Here is a 26,457-nt window from a genome sequence, read left to right on the forward strand (position 1 = left end):
AATGGGGTGTGAAGCACTGGACCACCCCTATCTACAACCCAAGGGCCAATCCAACGGAGCGACGGAACTAGGAGCAGAAAAGGATGCTACAGGTCCACCTGATAGACAAAGAACACCGACGGTGCGACCGTCAGATACCGCAGTCACTCTTTGCCCTGCGACAACACATCAACCGTGTCACCAGCGATTCCCCAGCGGAGCTGTTCCTTGGTCGACAGCACCGGGGATTGGGAGATTTGTCCACCACACACTTTGGGTCAAGATGATGCAGCTGTTTCCCTGGCAGAGTGGCAGTAGCAGCAGAATATCAAGGAGAAGCAAGCTTTGGCCGAGAAGAGACCCAGATCTTCCTACCAGGCCAACAAGTACTGTGACGTAACCACCCAGTCAGTAATAAGGTTGGAGGGTTTCACACAGGTCTCGCACCTAAATGGATTGGTCCCATCGAGGGGGGTAAGCACCTGGGCCATGTGGTCTACTTACTAAAGACCAACCCTTCTGTCATGGTCCATGCATCGGAGTTGCGGCGAGTCACCCAACTGCTGCACATACAGAATAAGCCTGGAGGAGAGGCTAATAATGACACAGCACAATCTGGTGATTGTGAGGAGAACACATCAACTATCATCAAGGAAGAGGCTGGCAGCAAGGTAACCCGACCCCCGACACGGCACAGGCTTGTCACGAGGAAAAGAGCACATCCAGCGACATCGAGGAAAAAAGAAGATACAATCTACGTCCAAGGTAAAGTCGACGAGTGTGATAGACTGTAGAAATTGTTTCAAGTTATAGGGGGGATATTGACGCAAGTGTAATATAGTGATATAACTTGAAAACAATATTCTTTAACCCATGGGTAAATAATGCAAGTATTGAGCTCAAATTATTATTATTATTATTATTATTATTATTATTATTATTATTATTATTATTATTATTATTATTATTATGACTTGTAATGTATGGCTATGAAGTGTTTACTTCCATTAAGTATTAGTATTATTATTTACGTAGTCGGATGATTGCACTGTGTGTGAGGTTATGTCATGAAACATGTACTGTATATAGACATATTAGTTCAGTTAATGTAAGAACCTGTATATAATTTATTATTACCTGTATATGATGTGTAATCTGCTGCAGTATTCTGTAACCCATGGTAATTTCCAGAATGGTACTAGGTAGATGAGAACTCTGTAGAATATTCTGAACATTATTTCTAGGCCTTAAGCATTCTATAGAATTTACGAGAAAATGTATCTTTCTAGAAGCCTGGCCAGGCACATATATAATGAGTTGGTCTTGATGGTGGAGAGAGATATTGTTTACTAGGAGTTATGGTTTAACAGGAGTATACTTGTGACCTCATGCTGTGTTTAGGTAGACATGCTAGCAAATACAGTAGAGACAATACGCGACACTCAGCGAGATATCGAGGGACAGCTATTAGAGCTCTCTCTAGCGGATTGACCTGAGAACTACTGATTCTGTCATAAGAGCACGTGTATTTGTGTGTGAAGTTTTTGGTGTTATTTATGCGTCTTCAGTGAGTTGACATAATTAAATAGTAGCGTGTGTCATTCCTTGATATCTCCTCTCATCATGAGGGGAAAGGTATGTGCTGTGTTTGGCTGCAGTAACTATGAAGTAGAGAAAAATGCACGGTCTTTCTTCCGTTTACCTCGTGACAAGAAAATGTAAGTAATATTATGTTTGCATATATATTCTTCCAGTGACAAAGAGATTTTTATAGTACTTCATAATCTTCTGACCTGCTCGACCCATATTTTAACGGGCTTCAAATATAATACGCATATTTTATTGTATAATGCAGCAGTTAACCTTCAATACTGATGTGTTGTTGTAGGTGTGATCTGTGGGTTTGATTTAATTCAGGAAAATATATGTGCATATGAGTGTGGCTGGTTGTGTTCCAAGTTACCCCATTTGGAATGCTGTAATGCATTGTCAAGCACTGAAGAAAATATGGGTGATTTAAGAAATGTACATATTTTGTCAAAACATTATGATGATGCAAATTTGCTTTACCCTAATGTAATGGCATTATGGCAAGTATTGTTTATAGGGAAAGTTTGAATGTTTTTGAGGCTAAATTTATAGATTTTCTTTCTGTTAGTATGCTTCAAGTTAAAAAGAAAATTGTCCAGCTCTTAAATTAAAATTCATTGAATCATGTGTTTAAGGAATGTGCCGATATTTTTGTTGACAAGTGTTTTAATGTGATGATACAATGCTTTAAAATGAGAAAAAAGAAAAATCTAGCTGTGAACGTTCAGGCTGGAATTCTAAAGCTAAAAAAGTAATGCATAAATGAAAGATCAAGCCCTTTCACAGCAGTCCATTTCACATCTTGATTATATGTCTAATTTCAGTCTTTAAATAATAACCTGTTAAATAATTCTTCATTCATTTATCCAGAATTGCTTTAGCAACTGTGAAGTTAATATCTTAGTAACACTTTCTTTCTAGACGTAATTTATTTATCCATTTTCATTGATATTTGAATTTAGCATGAATTTTCAGGTCAAGCCACTAGGAGCACCACTTGTGACTTGTCTCCCATTTTAACAAGGCTAAATCCGGAAGTGTCACGTATTGTCTCTACTGTATTTGATGCTAGTCAGCAGTCAACTGTTTCAGGGTTGCAATCTCCATGTGCTGTGATAGGCAATTGTTAAAATTGCGGTTTGTTGATGTGTGTATTTTGTTTTTGACAGCAGTTATAAGGTTATGTGTATGTTTATATGAAGTTAAGGTGAAATAAATAACTGACAGCATTTTGTTTGCATCTTTGTGGATACATCAATGCAGCTCTGATGGCCAAACACAAATTTGTGAATAGTCTTGTCCGTACGATCCACGCAATGAAAGCACGCTTTAAAGTCATGCGGTACAACTGTCCTTCATAGTTAAGAAATGTCCGCCGCACTAGCGTAGGCCTACTGCAGCTCTGATTACGTCACACAAATAGGTGAATAGTTTTGTGTCCGACCCACGCACTGCAAGCACACATCAGTCATGTATATATGTCTGTGTTTTGTAGTTAAGAATGTACGCCAGCATAATGGTTAACACAATTAGCTGCCGTTCTCGGGAGCCTGAGTTCGATTTCCGTTATTGTATTGCCAGAGCTTTACGAATGGCAGGAAGGTTGATTTGCAGTAAAAATGGTACATGCAAGTCTGTTCCAATGAGGGCTAATCTAAAAAAGAACTGCACCACATCGGGATGAGGAAACGAGAATACTTTAGTTAAGAAATATTCACGGTTGTTGCTAGGCCTAGTAATATAGGCAGGCGATATCATTAACAAAGTGATCATTTAATATCTCATAATAATAATTTCGTGTGGCTATTTCTAGCTGAGTGCAGTCCTTGTAAGGCAGACCCTCCAATGGGGTTGGGCGGCATCTGCCATGTGTAGGTAACTGCGTGTTATTGTGGTGGAGGATAGTGTTATGTGTGGTGTGTGAGTTGCAGGAATGTTGGGGACAGCACAAACACCCAGCCTCCGGGCCACTGGAATTAACCAATGAAAATTAAAATCCCCGACCCGGCCGAGAATCAAACCCAGGACCCTCTGAACCGAAGGCCAGTACGCTGACCATTCACCCAACGAGTCGGACAATATCTCATAACTCAGGCCAATATAGGGTTTTTGGGAGAGAAATAGGTTTAAAACGTGATAAAAACAATCCAATCACAATTGTTTTACTCACCAATGTACCTAACAAATAATAATAATATGGGGCTTCATTCATTCCATTCCTGAGCCGGTCAAATGACTGGAAACAGGCGGTGGATTTTCATTTTCATTGATATTTTTCAACGATTTTCGGAGACACCAAACAAAACATTCTAGGGTATGCATTAAAAAATGGGAGACAAAGAACGTATGAAATTAAACATTATGATAATAAGACTCTCTCTTATCTCATTTACTGCTGTTTAGGTATATAATGATGTGATAAATGTAGGAAACAAGCATGATATATACTTAAAAATAAGGATCTGGCTTTCAATAGCCACAGTTATCAAAAGAATGCTGCCAGTCATTATGTATTACATTCGGAAATACAACTTGTAACATACGCTAGTTATCAGCTGGTGGTTTGGCATGCTTTCAACAACACAGCTTTATTCAGAATGAGTGGCTTTTGCTACACATTCACCAGCTGGGAATATCAGAGACCATCTCTAGAAAACATTTGGGAATAGCTTCACAAAGTTTGGACTCTATAGTCGGGAATAAAACTATTTTTAAAAGGTTCGAATGCTCTCGGTCTTGATTGCAGTACATGGCTGACGAGACAGCAGCGAAGATGACGTTACTTGGAATGACAACACGCCGGTAGCAGGGAAGTTAGTGGTGCAAGACAATTAAAATTAAAATAGTGATCAGGTTTACTGTGTAGTAGGCCTACTGCTCAACTGACAGAGACAAATGACTGGCCATTGATTTATTTTGTATCAATACTGCATAATAATTATGATAATACAATACCGTTATCCCTTTTCTCTATGGGGTCAAGTATGAATTGAGACGAATCTTCATAGCGAGTTTTAATGACCATATGCTCTTCCTTACGTCGACCTCATCAGAGGAATTAATGAGATGAAACAAATGACGTGATGTGAGTAACTAAAACAGATTGTATTAACATAAATAAATAAATGAATGAATACTGGATTAAAGCCGCTATATTTATTTAATGAAGATGAGCTTTCAGCATGTTAAGTTCTGCTTCTGACCGTGAGCAAAGAAATTCAAAGAAACGTGGAAGTCATGACCACACTATCCACGGCCTACCCCACTAATTGGACTCAAGGATTGTCGTGCTGTGATTCACCGCATCGACACAGATAGGTCTTATGGCGACGATGGGACAGGAAAGGGCTAGGAGTGGGAAGGAAGCAGCCGTGGCCTTAATTAAGGTACAGCCCCAGCATTTACCTGGTGTGAAAATGCGGAACCAGGGAAACCATGAATTTTCTTGACATAATGGTTACATTATATAGATGTTGATTCCCATAGGGAATCTGAAATATTTGTCCTGAATGAGCAAATTTATAATACCAATATAAATGGTCCGTTATTGGACATTATAAATTTTCCAGCTAGCTCATTCTTGGTTGCCAGCGTTTCGCCCTCGTGTGCTAGGGTGGGCTCATCAGTTGGTACCTAGCACACCTACCAATACGCTGGCTAGCGCATACCGTGGAGGCCACTGCGTAGGCTAACTGGAGCCACCGGCAGTGCCAATGCACTAAGAGACTTTGTCTCATCACTAAAAATTGATGCCTGCTTGGCCATCAGATTATATAGATGTTGATTCCCATAGGGAATCTGAAATATTTGTCCTGAATGAGCAAATTTATAATACCAATATAAATGGTCCGTTATTGGACATTATTATAATGTCCAATAACGGACCATTTATATTGGTATTATAAATTTGCTCATTCAGGACAAATATTTCAGATTCCCTATGGGAATCAACATCTATATAATCTGATGGCCAAGCAGGCATCAATTTTTAGTGATGAGACAAAGTCTCTTAGTGCATTGGCACTGCCGGTGGCTCCAGTTAGCCTACGCAGTGGCCTCCACGGTATGCGCTAGCCAGCGTATTGGTAGGTGTGCTAGGTACCAACTGATGAGCCCACCCTAGCACACGAGGGCGAAACGCTGGCAACCAAGAATGAGCTAGCTGGAAAATTTATAATGTCCAATAACGGACCATTTATATTGGTATTATAATGGTTACACGCTTTAATAATACTTTCGAATTTCAAATTTTCAGAAAACCTACACATTCTCCTATAACCATTAAAAATTCCTCTTTACACCCCAATACTCATAAACAGGCATCATTCTATAGTTTAATATACAGAGCTTTAAAAATTCCTCTTTCTGCCAACAATCTGAAATCTGAACTCAGTTATATAAGGAATCTGGCTAAACTTAATGGGTTTAGAATTGATAAGGTCAATTGTTTAATCAATAAATTCAAGCTTAAATTGTCCACTAATCTCGTTCCATATAAAACATATGTTCGCCACGTTTACATATAATATTCCAGCCATTCATCAGATCGCAAATACCTTAAAAAAGCACAACATTAATGTAGCTTTCAGGACAGTGAACACTAATCAAAACATATTCTTTAATCATAATAAGGTCAATCATAATAGCAACTGCTATTCAGGGTCTGGCATTTACAGGTTAACATGTGCACAGTGTGGATATTCTTACTTGGACAAACAGGTCGGAGCTTCTATACAAGATATGTGGAACATTACAATGCCAACAAACATAATAAATACTCAGCGATGAGCTTGCACGAGAAGGAACTAGGAGATCATTACACATCCATAGAGAAAGACCTTACTGTTATTAGAGGTATAGGTAAAGGAAAACTTATGAATGAACTAGAAAATTTATACATCTTTTTAGACCAGGCCTATAGTAAAAACCAAAATCTTAATGATGTTACTTAAGTTAAAAATCCTTTATATGAATTAAGACCTAAATTATTATGCATTGTAGTTTGAAACAGATTAATATCCCTAATATTTTTAAATCATACTTAAAAGCTCCCTCCACTGCTCTAAGCACTACGCCCTCCCATTCCACTCCTAGTAACTCCCCTCAGACAACAGCACATGCGGTCAAAGCTCTGCTTACTCTCTTCCCCTCTTTCCCTCCGCGTTCCTCACCGCCACTTCCGCACCGGTACGACACCAGGAGTAGAAGTTTCAGTCAAACAGGCAATACCAGAACAGTTAGACGCATCCAACATAATATGAATGAGTAAGTAACACGCACTTGGTGTTCATGTATAAGGGGGTCATCTTATAACACAAGTTAATCCGTCAATACTTTCCTTTTGTTACAGATAATTTTTCAGTCACATCTAAGGCTAAGAACCAACACACACCAACTGGGCCAGTTGTCCTTACAAGACCGTCATTAAAAACTGCTTCACTATTAAGCAACAGTTCCAGTTGAGATTTTTCGATAAATTATTCATTCAGTATCAACACATATGTGAGGAAGCAAGATTTTCCTATAACAATTATCACAACATTATTTATTCTAACGTTACAATGCATACTTCTTATCCAATTGCACAGCACAGTCTGTCTTATGCCTCTTGTCTTAAAGTTGATGTTACATAGGTCACATCACGCACAACTTAATATTATACTCGGGTTTTAAACTACAAAAGTTCCCCTAGAAGAAGATGTCATTGGACACACGTCTTTTAATAGTATAATGGTAGCGTAAATTGAAGAAGATCCATTTTGGTTTTAGACATTCTACACTCCACATAAGTTAGGACCGATCATGTTCTAAATTTGAATAAAGAAAAGTGTATTTATTCACTAGTTTCCTCCATTAACCATCATTTGTTCTGCCCATATATTTTAGATGTTTTCTAGTGTGTTATAAAATGTCACAATGTTAAAAACACTAATAACACTATAATGTTATGTAAAAGTTTAACCATAAGATTCTTGATATGTATTGAATAGGTGGTCTTATAATATCCATTGAATAGGTGGTCTTATAATATTCTTGTAATATTCTTGATCTTGGTATTTCCCTCCTCACCATGATAGGACCCCATGATATTATACTCGTATTAAACACTGGAAAACATGCGTGTGCCTTCTAGATCATATGAACCTGACACGCCGGCGAAACACTAAATTGATATTGTGACCGCAGTAAAGCTAATACTTGCTATAAGCTGCCCAGTGTGCCGGATGGAACCGTAGTGTAGTTGGTAAAGGCTTGGCGGAGCGGGCTTGCATGTCAGGTGGGAGGTTCGAGCCCGGAGCGAAGATAACCCATTTTTGAAATATTTGTTTAATACGTAAGTTACTGCATGCAATGTAAGTTCAATACCCACTTTCATGCAAATTGTGTGTGAATGAATGTGTTTGTGGCCATAAGAAGGACCGATTAGTTAGCAGGCAGGACACATACAGACCAGAAATAATAGGAACACAACTGCCCTGACAATGTTTCATCACAGCAAATGCTCGATGTGATGACCGTTTTGGTTTATGCACATTTGGGCCCGGTGTCCAATAGATCGTCATGCGCGCTGAAATGTTCCAGGTGCAATTACTCGGCAGGCATCCGTGATGAGTTGCCGGAGCGGGTCGGGGTCTTCTGGCACTTGAGTGTAAACGACGTTCTTCAAACGTCCCCGCAAGAAGTCTAACAGCTTTCAATCCGGTGATATGGTGGGTCAAGAAACAGGGCCTGCTCGTCCTATCCATTTCCCTGGCAGTTCCTCATTCAGATGGTTACGAATGGGCAAAGTCGAAAGTGGTGGAGCTACATCCTGCTGCAACCACATCGACAAATGATCGTGCAAGGGCACATCCTCCAGCAGCAATGGGAGTTTCTGACGCAGAAAGTGCTGGAAGCGTGGGCCCATTCAATGGCCCTCAAAGAGATAAGGACCAATGAGGCGATCCCCCAAGATTCTACGCCAAACATTCACTCCCCATCGTACTTGATGGGCCGCCTGTCGCACCCAGTGAGGATTGTCGGACTCCAACAGTGCATGTTGTGGCAATTGACATTCCCATTATTGTGGAAGCGCGATTCTTCCGAGAACAAGATATGCGATACGAATGCTGCATCATTGTCCAACCTGCCTAACAGCCACGGATAGAACTCTATTCGAGCTTTGAAATCCCACCCGTGGAGCTCTTGATGTAGCTCAAGATGGTATGGGTGAAATTTATGTTCATGCAGTAATCGCCAGACGGCCGGCTGGCTGGTGTTCACCTGTCATGCAATCGCTATTGTACTGATGTGTGGACTTTACAAGCTGCCACCAGAATGCCCTCTTCTGTTTCACCCGATGCAACAGACCTATCGCGGACTGGTGGCTGGTTGGTAATCATGCCTGTTGTCCGTAGGAGTCTTTCAACACGGCGGAATGTCGTAGCAGCCGGGTGTCGCGTGTTGGGATACCGTTTCTGGTACAGACATAGTGCCTCGCATGTGTTTTGTTTTGCTTCTCCTTAAATGAGGAGCATGTCAACATATTCCTTTGTGGAAAACATGCCAAATGATAGCAGAGATTACAGTACTTTCAGGCCCTAACCAGCGGAATATGCGCAGGGCACAAGATGAATAACAGTGTCGTTCTACTGTTTGAATGTGGCAAACGTGTACCTGTGTTCATGTATTCAAACATCATACTGATGCAAAATAATATTTGAACGATGCAGGATTCAAACTGCCGGTGGCACGTTCCATGAAATGCTACGCGAACGCCTAACCACATTCGCTACGCTACACTGCTGGGAACATGCTGGTAGTACGACGAGAGTAGAGTACATACGCCATCTGGTTCGGTGTTTAGGACATTAATTACTGGCTGTTAGCTGCCTCTGTGGATCCGTGGTAGAGTGTCGGCCTCCGGATCCCAAGATAGCGGGTTCAAACCCGGCAGAGGTAGTCGGATTTTTGAAGGGCAGAAAAAAGTCCATTCGACACTCCATGTCGTATAATGTCGGCATGTAAAAGATCTCTGGTGACACATTTGGTGTTTACCCGACAAAATTCATTAAAACTCAGCCATGGACGCCCAAGAGAGATCCGGTTTACTCTGCCATCTAGTGGGCCTAGAGTAAAACGGAACGTCGAAATCGACGAGCAGACAGCCAGATGGCGTCAAATCGAAATGTCTGCACATGGTAGCTGAGGCCATACGATTATTATTATTATTTATTACTGGCTGTTGCCTAGTTTTATGTATTGATTCCCCTCTTCGTTACACCCGGTCACGAGGCACGACACATTAACATAGTTAGATGGTAAAAGTACGTTGCTATATGATTTCATGGCGTCATGTTTTGCGAACGGATGATATAACATTTCGCTAGGGTTCAGAATCGTTTGCAAAATGTGCTCACTGAACATTAGTACCACACAGTACGCCTTGCGGGGGAATAGCACTGCCATAACCATGTGCACATTGGTTGGGCTGCAGCAAACTATATTGGAAGGGGCTGCTGAATCACACTGTATATATATTTATATATGAATACTCCATGTCACGGAATATTCTATGCATCCTAATTTTTTGAGAGAAAATTAAAGGAAAAGGAAATTGGGTTTAATTAGTGTGTTTTTTTTTTACAGGAAATTTATCCTACATTATGTACTCTAAAACTGAATAAAATATAGATTCGTTTTAAGAAACATATTGTAATCTTTACATACTGTTGCAAACTTCTGGGACTCTACCTAAATACCAAAATAATAATAATAATAATAATAATAATAATAATAATAATAATAATAATAATAATAATAATAATAAAATTGTGATGTACAATTTTTATCACTTTGATGTAACGTGTGCAATAAAATATTAAGTCAATGCAGTAATTGCGTACTCCCATACTTCTGTTCATCGTCACTTTCATCATCTTCACCGGAAGAATTATATTTATAATACCAATATAATGGTCCATTATTGGACATTATATTTGTCGTTGCCATCTTCCCATAGAGCGTCATCCTCAGTTCTGTCTAGTGAATAGCTTTGTCCGGCCTCAGTCTGTGTGGCCCACGACATAGTGCATTCATTACAACACTTCAGCAAAACTAGCCAATAACAACTATCGGGGGAAGCAAGCAAACTGCACACCAGTTCTGAAAAACTGGGTGTCTACTCAACCTGTAGTATAAGGGAATCATTGTTTGAGGTGAAGCAGTGCCATCTTTATTTCAAATTATGCACCCATCCCAGTTTGTCTTCACTAAATTCCAGCCACGTGTATACGTTACTGTCTACTTGTGTCCTAGAGATGATGTTCTATTTCAGGGCAGTGTACAACGATGCGGACATCTACCTGTTGGATGATCCTCTGTCAGCCGTGGACGTTCATGTCGGGAAACACCTGTTGGAGGAGTGTTTCAACGACTACCTTCTGGGAAAGACAAGAATACTGGTTACCCATCAGCTGCAGTTCCTGAGCGAGGCTGACCATATCGTCATCTTGAACAATGTGAGTAGTTCCTACCAGATCTCCACTATTCTGCAGATTACTTTTGTTAAAATCTGGTACACTAGTGAGTTGCTTTTGCTGCGACAGTACGGACTGCAGTGATACTACGGGCCTCACAGAAAATTTCTATTGCTGTGGTTAGCCAGCAGGTGCCAGACCTAGAATTTGTCAATTTACACAGCGAGTTTCAGTTCTTTTGTTTATTGTTTTTCATCCCGCTAACTATTTTTACGGTTTTCGGAGACGCTGAGTGCCAGAATTTTGTCCCGCAGGAGCTCTTTTACATGCCAGCAAATCTACCGACACGAGGCTGACATATTTGGGCACCTTCAAATACCACCAAAAATTTTCACCATCAGAATGTTGGTAGGAGAGGTGGTGGTATACAATTTCTAATCACTAGATTGCATATCAAAAGCCTGGATTAAATTCCTAACCTGTCCACAGTGTTCATTTGGAGCAAGGGCATGTGACACTGTTGATAGCAATTCGTCTATTGGATGGGGATGTTAGGCCTTGGGCAGACCCCTTGGTGCTATTTGACAAGAGAAGGCTATGTGCCAGCACTGGGTTTCATCCTCTCCCTTCCTACCATCATGCAAAGCAGAAAATGACATATCATTCCTATAATACCAAATAATCGTCTCCATACTATACTGTACTCGCCTAGATGAATACATACTAAAGGATCAACTTTTAGAACACCACTGGTTTGTTTCCAAACTATAAAAATCCTGACTAAATTGCTGCACTGTTATTAGTTATATGCATTGAGTGAAAACTACAAGCAGACACTAAGTCCATTATAGGAGATTTTGATGCAAGTGCGATAAATGGGTATAACTTGAAAACAATATTCTCTCACCCATGGGTAACTAATACTAGTATCGAGCTCGAATTATTATTATTATTATTATTATTATTATTATTATTATTATTATTATTATTATTATTATTATTATTATTATTATTATTATTATTATTATTATTATTATTATTACTTGTATGTATGGCTATGAAGTAATGTACATCCATTTATTTACATAGTTGAATGATCGTACAGAATTCATTCGAACACTGCCTCGCTCACTATATATAGGAATTACTGGCCTTGGAGGCAGCCAATCTGGTTGACGTCCCCCGGTTTCCGGGATGGCACACTCCTCGGGTAAGCATTCTTGAATTCCTTTCCTGCTAAAATTTCCGTAATGTTCCGATTTGCTTTTCATACAGGAGTCTGCCCTAACCTCGCCTAGATTCACCAAATTAGTTACTTATGACGCCTTAGTTTTTCAGCTGGACTTACCTGTTCGTTTCCAAGGCATTCCCATTTCTTGTTTCACTAAAATATGTATATTGTAGTTTAACATTATTTCCCTTGGGGGTTGCCTCTGGTAGTTCTGTATCACTTGAGGTACGCTAGACTTTGGATAACCTGTAAATTGCATTGTACTACTGCATTGGTAACTAGATGTATAGTTGTTTTGAAATTTGAATTTACCCTGCTACGAAATAAGCTATGGATACCACTGAACTTATAGCTGTAACTTCGAATGTATTTGTAAGATTATTTTGTAAATAATAATTTTCAAATCTAAGGATCACGGTGATTTATTTTCGGAATCCGCTATCTAAGCCATGTCCATGCCTTTGGTAGATTCCCAGCCTTTTCATCTTCCCGGTTTGTTGTTCACTAGTTGGCCCTACTGATATTTCGTACATGTTTTGTTGGAGATCCGAGTAATGCCAGCTACTGTTTTTCCGAGTGTGTAGTGATTTCTTATATTGTGTAGTTTGCTCTTACCTTCCCCTTTTAACTCTGTTTGTGCCTTGTTTGTGTTACCACTGTAGTAGAGGAAACAATTATTATTATTATTATTACTTGTATGTATGGCTATGAAGTAATGTACATCCATTTAGTATTAGTAATATTATTATTTACATAGTTGAATGATCGTATTGTCTGTGAGGTTATGTCATGAAAGTATAAGTATTATTATTATTTACGTAGTCGAATGATTGTATTGTGTGTGAGGTTATGTCATGAAACATGTGCTGTACATAGACATTTATATGTACAATTTGTAATCTATAATTGTGAAACACACTGTATCTTCCAGAATGGTAATAGGCACTAGAACGATTGAGAATATTCTGTACATTATAGTCTGTGTATTAGGCACTCTAGAATTTTCAAGAAGATTATTTTTGTAACGTATCTTTCTGGAAGCTGGCCAGGACATATATAAGGAGACAATCTTGACGGTGATGTGAGTTATTGGTTAGCGAGTTATTGTTCAGTAGAGTTATGATGTAGCAAGAATGTACTTGTGAACTCGTGACATGCAGTGGATGCAGTCGCCATATTGAAGTGTCAGGCAGTTTTTCTAAATGGTGGTTTGTGATGTGATTAGGGTTATGTGTGTGTTTAATTTGTAAATAGATGTGAAGAAAATAATTGTACCAACTGACAGCATCTCGTGTGCATCTTTGTGGATATGTAAATTTAAACAATCCAAAGAAAAGCAGCACGATTTGTTCTGGGTGATCTCCAACAAAAGAGTTTTGTTACAAAAATGTTGCAAAGTTTGGGCTGGAAAGACTTGGGAGTAAGGAGATGAGCTGCTTGACTAGGCAGTATATTCCAAGCTGTCAGTGGAGAGATGGCGTGGAATGATATTAGTAAACGAATGAGTTTGAATGGAAATTCTAATAGTAGGAAAGATCATAATATGAAGATAAAGTTGGAATTCAAGAGGACAGTTTGGGGCAAATATTTGTGTGTAGGAAGGAGGGTTATGGAATGGAATTTTTTATCAAGAGAGATGTTTGATAAATTTCCAAGTTCCTTGAAACCATTTAATAAAAGGCTAAGTAAGCAACTTTTTTATTTTTTATTTTTTAAATTTACAATTTGCTTTACATCGCACCGATGCAGGTCTTATGGTGACGATAGGATGGGAAAGGCCCAGTAGTGGGAATGAAGCAGCTGTGGCCTTAATTAAGGTGCAGCCCCAGCAATTACCTGGTGTGAAAATGGGAAACCGTGGAAAACCATTTTCAGGGCTGCCAACAGTAGGTTTCAAACCCACTATCTCCCGGATGCAAACTCACAGTTGTGTGGCCCTAACTGAATGGCCAGCTCGCCCGTTAGGTAAACAGCTGATAGGGAATCTGTTAACTGGGTGACTGCTCTAAATGCTGATCATTGATTGATTGATTGATTGATTGATTGATTGATTGATTGATTGATTGATTGATTGATTGATTGATTGATTGATTGATTGATTGATTGATTGATTGATTGATTGATTGATTGATTGATTGATTGATTGATTGATTGATTGATTGATTGATTGATTGATTGATTGATTGATTGATTGATTGATTGATTGATTGATTGATTGATTGATTGATTGATTGATTGATTGATTGATTGATTGATTGATTGATTGATTGATTGATTGATTGATTGATTGATTGATTGATTGATTGATTGATTGATTGATTGATTGATTGATTGATTGATTGATTGATTGATTGATTGATTGATTGATTGATTGATTGATTGATTGATTGATTGATTGATTGATTGATTGATTGATTGATTGATTGATTGATTGATTGATTGATTGATTGATTGATTGATTGATTGATTGATTGATTGATTGATTGATTGATTGATTGATTGATTGATTGATTGATTGATTGATTGATTGATTGATTGATTGATTGATTGATTGATTGATTGATTGATTGATTGATTGATTGATCAAAAAAGTTGCAACATAGTTAGAGAGTTACTATTGGTTTGGATTGTTACATAGGCTAGTCATGTTGGATTCATAATCTAGGTCTGTGGTGGTATCTTGGATCTCGTAATCTCTGTTAAATCTTGAGAAGACTATCTGTGACTCTGGTGTTCCTAAACATTGTGATCTATTGTGTTCTAGGGAAAGGTGGAAATGCAAGGATCTTTCCAAGAGCTGTCCAGCAAAATCAACTACGCTCAGCTAATATCAGATGACGACGCAGAGTCGGTCGGTGGATCTAGTGATGGGAGACTCACTCCCATACACTCCTTGTTACGACAGATCTCCAGCCAGGTGAGTTCTTTTGAAATATTCCACTGAAGAATTTTGACCTAATGTTCTTAGCGAATTAATCGGATCACGAAAATAAATTACACATTTTGTGTTTGAATATGTTTTAGGGTTGGGTGTCTATCTTCAATTTAACATAGACAGTTTTATGTGAACAGAAAGCTGATACCGTGGTAACCAGTGTTATTACCATGTGCCTTCTATATACAGTAGGTAAAAATGGCACCGTGTTTTAAGTGAATTTCCACTGTCCTTGACTGGCGTTTCATGTAGGTCACAGCAACACACGTTAACGTCACCGAAGGCAGCAGACTTTTTCTCATAATACGTATTTTGTGAATATTTATGGCTTTAAAATGACGTGATTTTGAATTAACCGCCAACTCATAATTCAGAAATGCCAATCCTATGCTGGCTCCCCTTTGCAAATGCTTTGTTTGTTGGATTACTGTACTATATGCATTTTAGGTGCCCTGTAGGCCTACTTGCACGCGAATGACCTGATGCCCTTAAAACAGCATGGCTTATCGAACATTCCTATGACGAGGGGAGGAAGTAGGAAGTCTCTCGCTTCCATGTGCATTGCAACACAGGACAGCGACTCTATCCTTATATGGTCAACCCTTGCCACTTCACAAAGTATTCTAAGACTCATTAATGCATGCAATCACCTTTATCCACAGTTTAAATCTTTCAAATGCCGTGGAAATAAACTATTTCCGAAATGTATCCAACAAGGTGCATTTACATTATTCAAATAAAGCACTTGGATAAATCACTGGCAAACATAACCTCATGTGCAACGAAAGAAAAATATCAAGATTAAAAGACGAGGACAAATTGTGCTCGCTTCCCAGTGCAAGTGCCTTATGTTTTGGATTACTGTACTGTTTGCATTTTTAGATGCCTTGTACTTGCGTGGAAACATCGTGGCTTATTAAACTTTCCCATGACGAGGGTGGAAGCCTTTCACTTCTGCCTGCATTGCAACACAATACAGTGACCCTATCTCCTTTAAAACTATAAGTGCGTTTGATCTCAGCATTAAAAAAATGATGCAGTATCATCGGTATTAACAATACTACTGTATTCGGTGCGTATAAATTGATTATAATTATGAGCCACGCTTTTTCACCAACTGTCCGCATCGCAAGTGTTCGCGGATTCTGTTTCTCCGCACACTGCCTGCTACACGATATTGTGGCGTTCCTTAAGACGCTGAATACTTATGAATTAGCAACTATGGAACACACTGTAGACACACCGAAGCAAGTAAAAGTGCAGAAAGCTACCACTGCGCGTTCCGGATGATGCGTTCTATCGTGACGCCGAGAAAATTCAAATTTAAATTACTCTGTAAAAGCTATTTTTTTTAAATGTAAAGGCAGTTTTGAGTTAAAAGTCTGAAGTGTTTTCCGTTTAAATGTGACATATGGGGACAGTTTTTTTTTTCCATCTGCAGTTACGCAAAGCATAACTTTACATCCAACATCAAAAACTATGTGAACCAGGAGTGTCTTGCCAACATTAATGCAAATAAAACAGACACCCCAATTTCGTGCCTCAAATTTTAAAAAGATATGCAGGGATTATTCACGTAAATACGGTACTGTATATTGTTGGACGTTATCATAATGTTACAAATTTCTGTCGATTTATTGAAACTGTATCTCCCCTGTGGGTAGAATGAAAGAATATGTACCCCCTGCATGTTGTAAGAGGATATTAAGAGGGGACAACCAAAGAATCTGTACTCGACTCTCGTTTTCTAAATATCCATGATTCTGTGCTTTTCCATGTAATGGAGAAATTTACAAATACGAAGCTCGATCAAATATAAACTGGATTTTTGTTCTTGAACATCAACAGTTGGTAAGACTGGTCCCGCGCTTATGCTATGCTTAGGCTGGACCGTTAAGAGTGAGGAGAGCATGCTGTTAGATATTTCCTGCCATTTCATCACTAACGCTCACGATGTCGGAGCAACAGGTGCACTCCTCCACTGCGCAATGCATAATTATAAAATTTCTTGCTCATGAAGGAGTTATACTGGCGGAAATTTGCCAGAGGTTGACTGCACAGTTCGGTGATCAAACATTGTCAAGTATGTGTGTATTTGCCTGGCATGAAAAGTTCAAGGAAGGGATGAGAACGTGTGGAAAATCAGCAACACGATCGCCATCCTTGGACCAGCATTACAGACGAAAACATTCATGCAGTTAAAGACATTATTGACAACAATCATTGGGCGACAGTACAGAAATTGCAGAACAAGTTGGAATCAGTTATGGGAGCTGTCAATCAATCATCACAAATGACCTAAATTTCTGTAAAGTGTGTGAGCTCTAACTATCTCCAAGCTGCAGGAAATGCACTGGACTACACTTGATCATCCTCCTTACAGCCCAGACTTATTGCCCTACAATTTCCATTTGTTCCGACCGCTTAAAGCAGCTCTAGGAGGGCAACGATTTGAAGATGACGAGAGTATGTAAGACTTGGTGCACAACTGGCTGATGACACGACCCTGTTCTTTTTATGATGAGGGCGTCAGAAAGCTGCCCATACTCTGGGACAAATGCATTTCCAAACCAGGAAACTGTGTGGAAAAATAAATTGTAATTGCCTTGTGTTTTTCAATAAATGAATTAAATAAAGTCCTGTTTATATTTGATCCCCCCTCATATCATTACTGGATAAGCTGAATGGATCCATGCTATCATAGTGACTTCAAGAGTTTTTAATTGTAAAAATGGACTAAGGCTAGGAGGACTGAGTCATTTGATACAACAATATGTAATTAAACAAGTGAGATGGCCATGCAGTGAGGGGCGTTTAGCTGGGAACTTGCATTCGGGAAATACTGGGTTCAAACCCCACTGTGGGCAGCCCTGGAGATGATTTTCCATGGTTTCCCATTTTCACACCATTAATTAAGGCCACAGCCACTTCCTTCCCACTCCTAGTCCTTTCCTATCCCATTGTCACCATCCAACATATCTGTGTCGGTGTGATGTTAAGCCAATTGTAAAGGTTTTAGTTTTCTGGTGCCAAACAGAGGCTGCTACCCCATGCAGACCGGATAGTTCAAACCTCCAAGAAAGGAATTACACTGCTGCACTCAAATTACTGTAACTCTGAATGTATTCAAGATATCAACCTTAAACGTGGAACATGTACTCACTAGGTTGCTTCATAGACTGTACATTGTGATACTTTTCAAAGCAATAGCATTTGTGGCTCTATTCAATAGTCTTTCTAAGCACAGTGTAGTATGAATGCCATATTTGTGCCATTCATATTCTCATTGTTTTCAAGAATGCAAGGATTTCTTTTTACGGCTACTTCCCGTTTAGTGTTAGCCGTTACTCCCCATTTAGTGTTAGCCGTTAACCATTAGAAATATGTAATTCACTGTCACTCTTTTCCTATTATAACCGGTCTGTACATAATTAATCACAATATTATCGGTAGCCGTCAGCAACTTCTTGAACACGCCATGCCACGTTGACATCTGCAACGGGTGCCCCAGGGAATAACTCTACATATCAGACATTATTTTGTTAAATACATGAAAGTTTAAAGAAAGAAAGCTGCAGCAATAATTTATATTCCATACTATACCGTTAGGAACTCATAATCTCGCCCACAATTACATCAGTAATCGAGAAAATACAAGGTGCATAAAAACGAGAATTCTCGTAGTCCGTCACCTACTGTCAGCTGGAAACTACGACAATTCTCACGGCTCATCACCCATGTGGCACATCAGATAATAAATCTGCATATAAATGTTGAAAGGGTTTATCATCATTTAGGACACGTTGCCATGGGCGTGCCATCGTGTACAATGATTCTCGGCGCGTAAGAACACCCGTGTATATAAGAACTTTCCATGGCTACAAAGATCGTACAATAAAAAAATACATCAACACTAAAATCTACAATCCCTCTACTCCAAGACATGATTGAAAGTAGTTAAAATTATAGCCAAGAGATAGTACAGCAAGCTACAAACAATACCCATACGTAAAACTGAGATCTCTGGGGCCTGTCAACAACCGCTGTAGTCAATGTGTTAAGTGTTACATTATTACTCTTTGAGTGAAACAAGCAGTTTTTTTAACCTTTGAAACTGATGGGAAGAAGAATAGACATTATATAATAAGCTGTGATATTCATTCAGTTATTTAGTTGTATGTGATATTTTGGTAGTAGAGGAACGAGGAATTTTTTACTGAGTTTATGGAAAATCAGATCAAAAATTGGATGTATGGCTTTTCAGGCGTTTGCTCTATTAACCAGCATTTCGTCTTAGGTCTGACACTAGACTCGTCAGAGTGGGATGTGTCAGACCCTACCCACTGATGCTGGGGTGTATGCAGGTGAACTTATCAGAAGCCTCTTATGTGGCACAGTCTGATAACTGCATACGGGAGATAAAACTCCACAATGGAATTAGACTGTGCCACATAAGAGGCTTCTGATAAGTTCACCTGCATACACCCCAGCATCAGTGGGTAGGGTCTGACACATCCCACTCTGACGAGTCTAGTGTCAGACCTAAGACGAAATGCTGGTTAATAGAGCAAACGCCTGAAAAGCCATACATCCAATTTTTGATCTGATTTTTTGATTTTTGATATGCTCTATTGGTGGAAAAATATCTAATTCCCTTCATGGGAATTTAGTATTACCATTTGAGTTTATGGAATGCAATTTTAATTAAGTCATTGGAGTCTGGAATATGTTAGTTTTGGTTTTTGAAACATGTATGATAGAACACGTGTTATGAAATAAACATAGTGTTTGTTTTATTATAGTATTTTTAGTAGTGACAAGGCAGATTCCAATTACAGTAGAAGTCCGCTATAGCGAGAACCCCGTTTTAACATCATTTTTTCTGTCCCTTCAAAATTCCTATATTAAACTATATATTATCCTTCGGTTACAGCGAGAGGCCTATCACTGACGCATCCGTTATTACGAGCGATTAAGCGTGCACGATTTTCTTCTGTTACCGATATTTATGCACCCAACCATTATACTGCATGCAATCGATCATCTTTGGTATCGTTTCCTCGCTATATCCACTAGAGAGCTCTCTCGTTGACATTCGAAGGCGATGTCAGAGTCGATTAGTAAAACCCATCAACTACTGTTCCGTTAAGGAAAATGAAAATGAAAAAGAACATATTTTCGTAATAATTGCATAAATAACGTATCCGATAGCAGTTGTTAACTTGTTAAAAATAAAGGTTGAAGTCAACAATCGCTTCATTTTAATGCTAAATACTGCACTTAAGTAAGAATGGGATACACCTCAAGATATGGCAGAGTGCACCATTTATTTCGGAGGTTAGTTTATCTTTTCTCATATCTAGTTACATTTTGGAAAGGCTTTTATCAAGTTACAAGTAACTATTCTCATTTTGGTTTTGTATTGAAGTTGACGTATATCTCAAATATTATTATAATATTTATAGATCCACCTGTTCAATACAATACAATATAATCCACTATTTCATGTGGTTAAAATTTATACATAATATATAAAAGTCAATGGTACATGTTTCACCCTTTTTTTACGGGAATCATCAGCCTATATCAATCTTAAAAATTAATGGATACAGAATCTTTCCAAACTTATAAACTATAGAGTAAAATGTTGGACAATGATTTCATAAAATATTATACTATAATGTCTAAAATAATGATATTGCACCAAAGTATGTTTTTAAAAAAAACCTGTGAATTAACAGTTTTTGAAGATTAAAACATGTTTAATATACCTGCGCCGGCCCATCTAGATGTTCGATGGATCCAGGAACCTCGCAAGATGGAACACTCCAGATTAATAGTCGAGTAATTTCCGTCGTCCCGCTTAAGTGTTGCTCGCGATTGGCGATGGGTGACGAGCTCGGCCCATAGCAAGTTGGCATGGCGGATGCTATAGCCATTACAATATAAACTCCTGGACAGAAGCTGCTAAAGAATATGGACTCATCTTCAGCCAGGAGAAAAGTGAGGTTATGTTCATGAAAAGATATGGACAACCAGTGGGACACATTGAAATGGAGGGGAAACAGCTAAAGATGAACCATCAATTCAAATATCTTGTAAGTGTTATCATTGATACTGGTTCTATAGACAAGGAAATTTCCCACAGAATTCAGACTTCTACAAAATAGTTAAAGACATAATATGGAACAAGAAAATACCAACAAAATGTAAGAGAGTCATATATGAAATCTATTACGTACCAATCCTGACCTATGGTTGCGAAACATGGACCATGAGAAATGAAGATATCAGTAGAATCCAGGCAGCAGAAATGAGATTTGTCCGTAGCATGATTGGTAAAACACGGAGGGACAGAGTCCGTAATAAGGAAATCTGCAAGCAGGCTCAAGTTGTAAGACTGTAGGACAGAATAAAATTGCAGCGACTGAGATAGTATGGACATATGCGACACATGGGAGGTAACAGATTACTGAAACAAAATGTGATCTAAAACTTGAAGACAGAAGACCAAGAGGGCGACCAAGACTCAAGTACAAGGACACGGTGAAGATTGACATTGAACAGCGAGGACATACTTGGGAAAGCATCGAAGAAGGAGAGAAGTTCAGATACCAGAAATGGTGGAGAAGCCTTGTTCGCCGACCCGTCACTTAAGATGGAACGACGTGTGTGTGTGTGTGGTTTTTTTTTTTTTTTTTTTTTTTTGTACAGAGATTGTTCACACAGTAATAATAAGGATTTTACTGCACACCGGTTTTGTGTGAAATGTTCAAATACAAATTTATCTGTTATAGAAACATTAGTGAATTTCTACAGTCGAACATAACATTCGTTCCTTCATTCCACTTCATTACCTGCCATGATGCATATGCAGTGTCAAATGACACCGCAGGTGGGAAGCTCATCGGTAGTGCTACTGATGCACTGTATGCATCGTAGATCCTATGCACAAAAATATTACTGAAATATTTCAAATCGTAATCTAAAGTGCATAAGGGCACAGAAATAAATTCCGTTAAGCAAAAAATGCATTACGGTACCATGGTAAGGGTCACCGATATCCAAGCAGCTGCAAACGTGTTAAGAAGCTGCGTGGCTATGTCAGTTTATTTCATCATTACCACTGTCTGGCTAAATGGTTAGCTTGCTGGCCTTTGGTCCAGAGGGTCCTGAGTTCGATTCCCGGCCGGGTCGGGGATTTTAACCTTAATTAGTTAATTCCAGTTGCTCGGGGGGTGGGTGTGTGTGCCGTCTTCAGCATTAGAATTCATCACAGGTAGGGCCCCATTCTCATATATGCGCAGTTCGCCTATACGGTGTCAAATTGAAAGACGTGCAGCGGGCCTCTTCGGAGGCCGCACGTCATTATTATTATTATTATTATTATTATTATTATTATTATTATTATTATTATTATTATTATTGTTTGTATGTATAGCTGTGAAGTGTTACATCCATTTAGTATTAGTATTGTTACTATTTACTTAGTTGAATGATCGTATTGTGTGTGAGGTTATGAAACGTGTTGTACATAGACATTGATATCAGTTCCGTTAATGTAAATACCTGTGAATTAATATTATAATTTATTCTTACCTCTATATATAAATTTTAATCCGTAATTGTGAAACACACTGTAACTTCCAGAATGGTAATAAGGCACTAGAACATTTTAGAAGATTCTCTACACTATTTCTATGTATTGGACACTCTGGAACATTCAAGAAGGTAGTTTCTTTTGTAACGTATCTTTCTGGAAATCTGCCAGATATATATAAAGAGATGATCTTGATGGTGAAGTTAGTTATGGAGAGTTACTGTTGAGTTACTGAAGTTGTGGTTTGGAAGCACGTGGCTGACATGCCGATTAGGCAGTCTCCATGTTGAATTGATCGTTAATCATCTATTTTCAGCTGTGTCTCAAAGTTGTAACCTCGGTGGTATTCGGTGTCAGTTGTCAACTGTTTAAAGATGGCGATGTGTTGACATTCTACAAGTGAAGTGTTTTTGTTTCGTGATACGGTGATTAAGGTTATGTGTATATTAATTTGTAAATATATGTGAATAAAAGTATTGTACCAACTGACAGCATTTTGTGTGCGTCTGTGTGGCTACGTTAAACCTCGTTGTCAGTCAGTGTTGTTGCCAGATCTCCTGAGGTACTTTCCTGCAATCAGTGTAGGTTGTAGGCTCGGATTAGGTTATCTCTCCCCTCCTGTTGTACTCAAAACTGACACTTGATCACATTGCAGCATTCATAGCGAAATCTCCGACCCGCAATTAATCAAATCAGGATGGTATTTCAGAGTCAGCTGTGGTCAGTTCAGGTTGTAATTTGGTGACGTGTACACATGTTTATATTATAAGTTCAAGTAAGTATTTAATTGGTTTCCAAAACTGCAAAAGAGATCATGGAAAGGAAGATGCATGTTAAAAAGTTGGAAAATTTGATTGTTTCTTTAAACATGTAGGTGGAGATTCTATAACAGGTTCCAGTACCAATAGTGTTACATATTGCGATAAATTTGAATCCAGCATGTCGGTTGAAAATTTAAATGAGAATGCAACACAACAATCACAGGAATACATGTTTGCGTTAGTGACATTTCAGCACAGAATTATTTTGAAATTTATGTTAGTGTCATTTTGACAAAACAGAGTGATTTTAGAACTGAGAGTGCGGAAAATATAATTGAAACATCATGGTTGGTACAGTGGTGAGTTATATATTTTGAAATAAAAGTTTGTGACCTGTGAATTGTAAAAGAACTGGCCAAACCTATGATAGTAGAAAACACGGTCACTGCTGGTAGTGTCCGTGATTTCTGTGCAGTGTTGCAACTGTATCTCACTTTATCAGTCATAACAGCATCCGCAGAACAACGAAGTCCCGGAAAATTGTGATAAGTTTCAGTTAGTTACTTGTATAAAATAACTCTAGTATGTATGATTAATGTTTGGCACTATGTTAGAATTTGAGAAAGGAGGCTCAAAATAGTCCTTTGTGGTAGGGGGGCATCCTTTCTTAATTATGCCACTGCTCTTTGTACTCAATGGTCTGTTTTCTCTTCACAGAGCAAGTCATTGGAGCACCTAACGAAGGAACCACAGACCACTGGGAACATGCTGGAGGCCTCCTCCAAGGGTAAGGCCGGAGAGAAGTCTCTTTTCCTGGAGTACTTCCGGTCGGGAACAAACTACTTTGTCACGTTTCTTGTGGCCATGATGATGGTGATGGCCCAAGGAGCAGCTAGCGGTGCTGACTACTTCATCTCCTACTGGTTAGTATTCGACCACCAGTCCTTGAAAACTAACACAAAGTAGTCGTGTACCTCTTTCTGTATTGTTGTTCACATTGAGAATATCCCATTAACCCTGTGATGTCAGATTTAAATACCTTGGGCCGATTGCAGAAACGGTGTTTAGACAATGTCTACAGTTAAACAATGCCTAAGTATGGCTGCCACATTGCAGATACGTTATTCATCACTTAGACACTGTCTAAAACCGATGTTCAACCGACCATGTTTAAACACTGCCAAGAGCACTGTTTAACCTCAAATGAGAGGAGTGAATCACAATTAGAGGTTATGTACCATGAAACATATAATTTTCATTATCACGTTGAGATGATTCCGGAAAGAAAGGTTAGATTACAAGTAATAAATCTCATTGTAGACCGTATTGGACATCAGATTATGAACATTAAAATAAGAATAATAGTTAACACCACCTTTCCAATAATTATCTTTCCTTATATTTAGGAAATAAACATTACAACAGGCGTTTTAAGATGGGACATGTTTCGCTTAACTGTCGTAAGCATCATCAGCTGAAATAAATCTTAGCCTAAAGTTAGGTCAGGGCCCCGAACCTAGTGTCCTTAAAATATATGGTACCCTAAGAATCAACATTTACATTTAGAAAATCAAATAGGCTTAAAACTAGTGTGAAAAAAACATAGAATATTACAACATGGCTAAGAGAAAAACACACAATCATGTTGAAACAGAGGATAAAAACGGAAAGTACAATACAGAGCTGGTAGTGAAATAATTAAAATCATTAGGATATCATTGCTACCAGTCAGTCAATCAGAATGTTCAAACATAAAACAAGAGTGAAAATATATAAGAGTGTTCATCATGGCTAAGTGAAAAAAAAACACGTAATCGTGTTGCCAGAGGTTAAAAACATAAGCTACAACACAGAGCTGGCAGTGTAATAATCAAACTCATAGCTACCAGTCAGTTAATAAGAATGTTCATACATACAAAAAATGATGATTATATTCTTTTGAATGAAGAAATAATTAAATCACACTCTTGTATAGATATGTGAGTCGGGCAAGAGAAATCACATATTGTAGCAGACATGGAGTAGTAACACTTCCAACAGGATTGATCCATGTCTGCTACAATATGTGATTTCTCTTGCCCGACTTACATATCTATACAAGAGTGAGATTTAATTATTTCTTAATTCAAAAGAATATAATCATTTTTTGTATGTATGAACATTCTTATTAACTGACTGGCAGCTATGAGTCTGATTATTACACTGCCAGCTCTGTGTTGTACCTTATGTTTTTAACCTCTGGCAACACGATTACATGTTTTTTTCACTTAGCCATGATGAACACTCTTATATATTTTCACTCTTATTTTATGTTTGAACATTCTGATTGACTGACTGGTAGCAATGATATCCTAATGATTTTAATTATTTCACTACCAGCTCTGTATTGTACTTTCTGTTTTTATCCTCTGTTTCAACACGATTGTATATTTTTCTCTTAGCCATGTTGTAACATTCTACGTGTTTCTCACACTAGTTTTAAGCCTATTTGATTTTCTAAATGTAAATGTTGATTCTTAGGGTACCATATATTTTAAGGACACTAGGTTCGGGGCCCTGACCTAACTTTAGGCTAAAATATATTTTGGCTGATGATGCTTACGACAGTTAAGCGAAACATGTCCCATCTTACAACTCCTGTTATAATGTTTATTTCCTAAATATAAGGAAAGATAAGTATTGGATAGGTGGTGTTAACTATTATTCTTATTTTAATGTTCATAAGAAAGGTTAGTCCAATGGCCTCTCTGTGGGTCGTCCGCTGCTAAATCGCAGCAATTCATTTGACAAGATTTCGCTTTTCAGGAGACTTGTTCTTGAGACTGACAAAGGGACAGTCCGATAACTGTCAACTTGAATACAATTCTTGGCAACCAATATATTTTATTATACATGGGGTAATT

General features: G+C 38.5%; 1 protein-coding gene across 1 annotated transcript in view; it reads left to right on the plus strand.

The window, feature by feature from the left end:
- LOC136883349 (probable multidrug resistance-associated protein lethal(2)03659) overlaps window positions 1-26,457 on the plus strand; it is a 274,390-nt gene that overhangs the window by 118,407 nt on the left and 129,526 nt on the right. Inside the window, exons 11-13 of the mRNA XM_067155603.2 lie at window positions 10,886-11,069; window positions 15,023-15,175; window positions 24,272-24,477. Coding sequence (XP_067011704.2) covers window positions 10,886-11,069; window positions 15,023-15,175; window positions 24,272-24,477 — 543 coding nt within the window. The remainder of the gene's footprint in view (window positions 1-10,885; window positions 11,070-15,022; window positions 15,176-24,271; window positions 24,478-26,457) is intronic.

Source organism: Anabrus simplex, chromosome 1 (genome assembly GCF_040414725.1).
Source record: "Anabrus simplex isolate iqAnaSimp1 chromosome 1, ASM4041472v1, whole genome shotgun sequence".
In the NCBI taxonomy this organism is placed as follows: Eukaryota; Metazoa; Arthropoda; class Insecta; order Orthoptera; family Tettigoniidae; genus Anabrus; species Anabrus simplex.